We start from the raw sequence: 3,725 nt of genomic DNA, 5'->3' as shown, positions 1-3,725 counted from the left end.
GAGGACCGAGCCCTGCAGAACCCCACTGCCCACGTCCCTCCAAGTCAAAAGTGACCAGCATCCAGTCCTTCACCTCCGCCTTCCTCTTCTCCATCGAGGTGCAGGTGACCATCGGGTTCGGCGGGCGCATGGTGACCGAGGAGTGCCCGGCCGCTATCCTGGTGCTGATCGTGCAGAACATCGTGGGCCTGGTCATCAACGCCATCATGCTGGGCTGCATCTTCATGAAGACGGCGCAGGCCCACCGCCGGGCCGAGACCCTCATCTTCAGCAAGCACGCCGTGATCGCCCTGCGGGAGGGCAAGCTCTGCTTCATGCTGCGGGTGGGCGACCTGCGCAAGAGCATGATCATCAGCGCCACCATCCGCATGCAGGTGGTGAGGAAGACCACCAGCTTGGAGGGCGAGGTGGTGCCCCTCCACCAGATCGACATCCAGGTGGAGAACCCGGTGGGGAGCAACAGCATCTTCCTGGTGGCACCGCTCATTGTCTGCCATGTCATCGACCAGAACAGCCCCCTCTATGACATCTCCCCTCTCCACCTTAACCACCAGGAGGACCTGGAAGTCATCGTCATCTTGGAAGGTGTGGTGGAGACCACGGGCATCACCACCCAAGCCCGCACCTCTTACCTGGCTGACGAGATCCTCTGGGGCCAGAGGTTTGTGCCCGTTGTGGCCGAGGAAGATGGGCGATACTCTGTGGACTACTCCAAGTTTGGCAACACGGTGAAAGTGCCCACCCCTTCTTGCACTGCCCGGGAGCTGGAGGAAAACAGAAGCATCATAGACACCATGTTACGGTCGCCTAAAGGCACCATTAGGAAGCGGACTGTCAGGTTAAAGCCCAAATTTACCATCTCTGATGAGCCTTCTTGACACACGTGGTAGAGGAAACTCTGGTGGGGCTGTGTCTGAAACATGCAATAAGCACAAACTCTTGAGCCTTTCTTTATTTTTTCTTATTCCGGTTGGTAGCACAAGGTATGTGTTGTGTAATTTATTGCAGGACAATTGTATTCTATTATTATTGGTAAAGTTGTGAGAGATTTTAAGCAGCCTTGGAGGGGTGAAAATGTTCATCTGCTGCTTTCATTTAAAAATCCTGACTCTTGCATTTATTTGCATGATTGTTTTTGGACTGAGTCAACCACATGGGAATTAGACCTTCCCTTGAAAAGTAACTTCATATCTGCCCTGGGAGGTTGCAATATTTAGGGCTTTGCAATGTCTGTCATCCAGTCAGTAGTTTTTAACTGCTTTTCTGAATAGAAACATTATCATGATACAGAAAAAGCCTTTAACAATTATTATTATTAACCTTGAGTTGGAACTTAAATAATAATAATAAAAAAGGTCAGGGAGTAATTTTTATGAGAAGGATAAGTCTGGATATGAAGGTGCCTGTTTAAGTCATGGTACTTTGTCTTGCAGAAATAAACTTACAGATTTAATTTAGACCATATTGTACTGTCTGGATCCATTGACTGCAAGTGTAGTAGGAGAGTCATTTGTATATGTATTTTTGTATCTTTTCAAACCCTTCTACAGTGCCTCAAAAGAGGATATGTTATATCTATTTTTGATAGCGAGTAATGCAGCTATGGTTTCTAAAAGGGTTTGTCTTTACAAAGCAGAACAGATATTAATTGATGTTATGTAACTGAAATTAATTATGGAAAAGAAAAATACCTTCATCAATTGCAAACAAAAACCCCTGCCACAACATACTAGGGCGCCTGTGAGGATTCATCCCCCAATGATTTCAATCAGATAATAAGGGAGTACAAATGTTACCAGAGACCTTACCTAGAAAGTGTTTTGCAATGAAAAAAGCAATCAGGACTCATGGTAGAGATGATATCTATTATTAGACCAACAAGATGCTTGCAAAAAAATGTCTTTACTTGCAGGCTTTCGGGCACAAACACCTTTCATCAGGCAGCTTGCAATTAAATATTTTTTTTTTGCAAACAGCTTGTTGGTCTAATAAAATATATCATCTCTACCATGAGTACCGATTGCTTTTTTCTTTAGACCAATATGGCTGCAACCTGGATACTTTTTGCAGTGAAAGAGCAGATGCAAATTATATCAAATGGTATTCGCCTGCAATCAGCAAGACGTCTTAATTTTAGTTTAGTTTAGTTTTAGTTTTAAGAATGATTCAAGAGCATTTTGTTCTGAGGAAAGGGCGGGATGTATAGGATAATGCAGTCTACTTCCGGGATGTCAGATCACAGCACATACCGTTGTTGTGAAGACTGCACCCTTTTTATTTAGGGTCTGATCATGAATTAATTATCTGCACAACCTTGAATTCCACCTGCTCCCTTTGATTTTGATTGTGCTCCGAATGCAAGATCAGGCACACAATGGGAAAATACACACCATTAATTCACTAAGTTTTCTTTTTTAGCAGCAGACTGACTAGACAGTCCCTGTTAACCTGATCCAGCAAATCTTCCACCTGGAGAATTCCCATTAAGAACAATGGCAGTTTTTTGTGTGGAGGGCTTGTACAATGGGGGCCTGATAACATCCTTACAACATGTTCTTGATAAGCACTGCAGACTGCCATTGAAATCAGAGAAGATTTTGTCTGAATAAGGCGTCGATAGAGATGGCAGACTGGTCCTGGTGACACAAAAGATGAGGTGGTACTGTATCACAGGCCTCCGTGTGAGGTTGCATTGTTCTCTTTAACAAATCTCTGTATGGGAATTTCTTGCATCTTACAAAATTATCGCAATATTATTTTGAAAACAGTTTGTCTTGTGGCCAGTTTTTACACAGCTTTTCAGTATAATAAAGCACAAATGTATGCAATCGTAAAGGAAAAAAAAAAGGGAAACAGTTGCATACTGACTAAATAAGAATTTGTGATCAAATGAAATCATTCCAATAATAAAAATCTCAGTACATTAGAAGCATTATTTTTATCATTAAAAGCTATAAATCTCACTGGTAAGTAAGACTTGCACTTATGCTATTCAGACAGCCAGCTAAATGAATACTTAGAAACATGTTAATATGTGCCCAAGTTTCCAAAGTCTTAACCTAGTGGGCATGTCTACACATGTGCTTTAATGCACGGTAGACTATTTTACTGCATAGTACAGATTAAAGTGTCCTATAAAAAACCATGACATTATGTTAATGTACAGTAAAATAGTCTACTGTGCATCGAGCATCACTAGAAAAGCATGCAAATGCACTACTACTGCACATTAGCGCAGCCTAATGCTCATTAATTTAGTAGCTTACATTGGAGGTACAAAACAAAATGTGCATTAGAAAAGGCGCATTAAAGCATGTGTAGATATGTCCACTGTTAATATTATTTTGAAGTGCGCTTAAAGTGTGGTAGGCGTTTCACAGTGAGAAGACAGGACAGACTTGAAAAGTTGGAGTTAAACAGAATTAATATGTAATTTGCAAGGGAAGATTGAAAATTAAAATGTAAAGCTTGGTAAAAGGGGGAAAAAAGCTCTATTAGGAAATGCTAAAAATTTGTTCTAATTATTAACGTCTTTCTGTGAAATTCAGTTTAACTGCACCATCATTTTCCACCTTCTCTATTACTGCATCTCTGTCAGTCTTCACTTGGAGAGTATTTACAGTAGATCTGTTTCTCATGGGTATGAGTGAAAAGCATATGTATATAACCCTTTGAAGTTTCTACATCCGCTTTACCAACTGTCGCTATTCTGCTGTCATATCACT

At 41.6% G+C, this 3,725-nt stretch overlaps 1 protein-coding gene across 1 annotated transcript in view; it reads left to right on the top strand.

Annotated features, from left to right (window-relative positions):
- The window catches only part of KCNJ11 (potassium voltage-gated channel subfamily J member 11), a 7,293-nt gene extending 5,582 nt beyond the window's left edge, over positions 1 to 1,711 (top strand). The window contains exon 2 of the mRNA XM_019519664.1: positions 99 to 1,711. Within this exon, the coding sequence (XP_019375209.1) occupies positions 99 to 878 (780 nt within the window). The 3' untranslated portion in view covers positions 879 to 1,711. The remainder of the gene's footprint in view (positions 1 to 98) is intronic.
- The last annotated feature ends 2,014 nt before the right edge of the window (positions 1,712 to 3,725 follow it).

The sequence above is a fragment of the Gavialis gangeticus genome, unplaced genomic scaffold, assembly GCF_001723915.1.
Source record: "Gavialis gangeticus isolate Ggan-Ray unplaced genomic scaffold, GavGan_comp1, whole genome shotgun sequence".
Classification (NCBI taxonomy): domain Eukaryota; kingdom Metazoa; phylum Chordata; order Crocodylia; family Gavialidae; genus Gavialis; species Gavialis gangeticus.
This window is presented reverse-complemented; position numbering and strand designations above follow the sequence as displayed.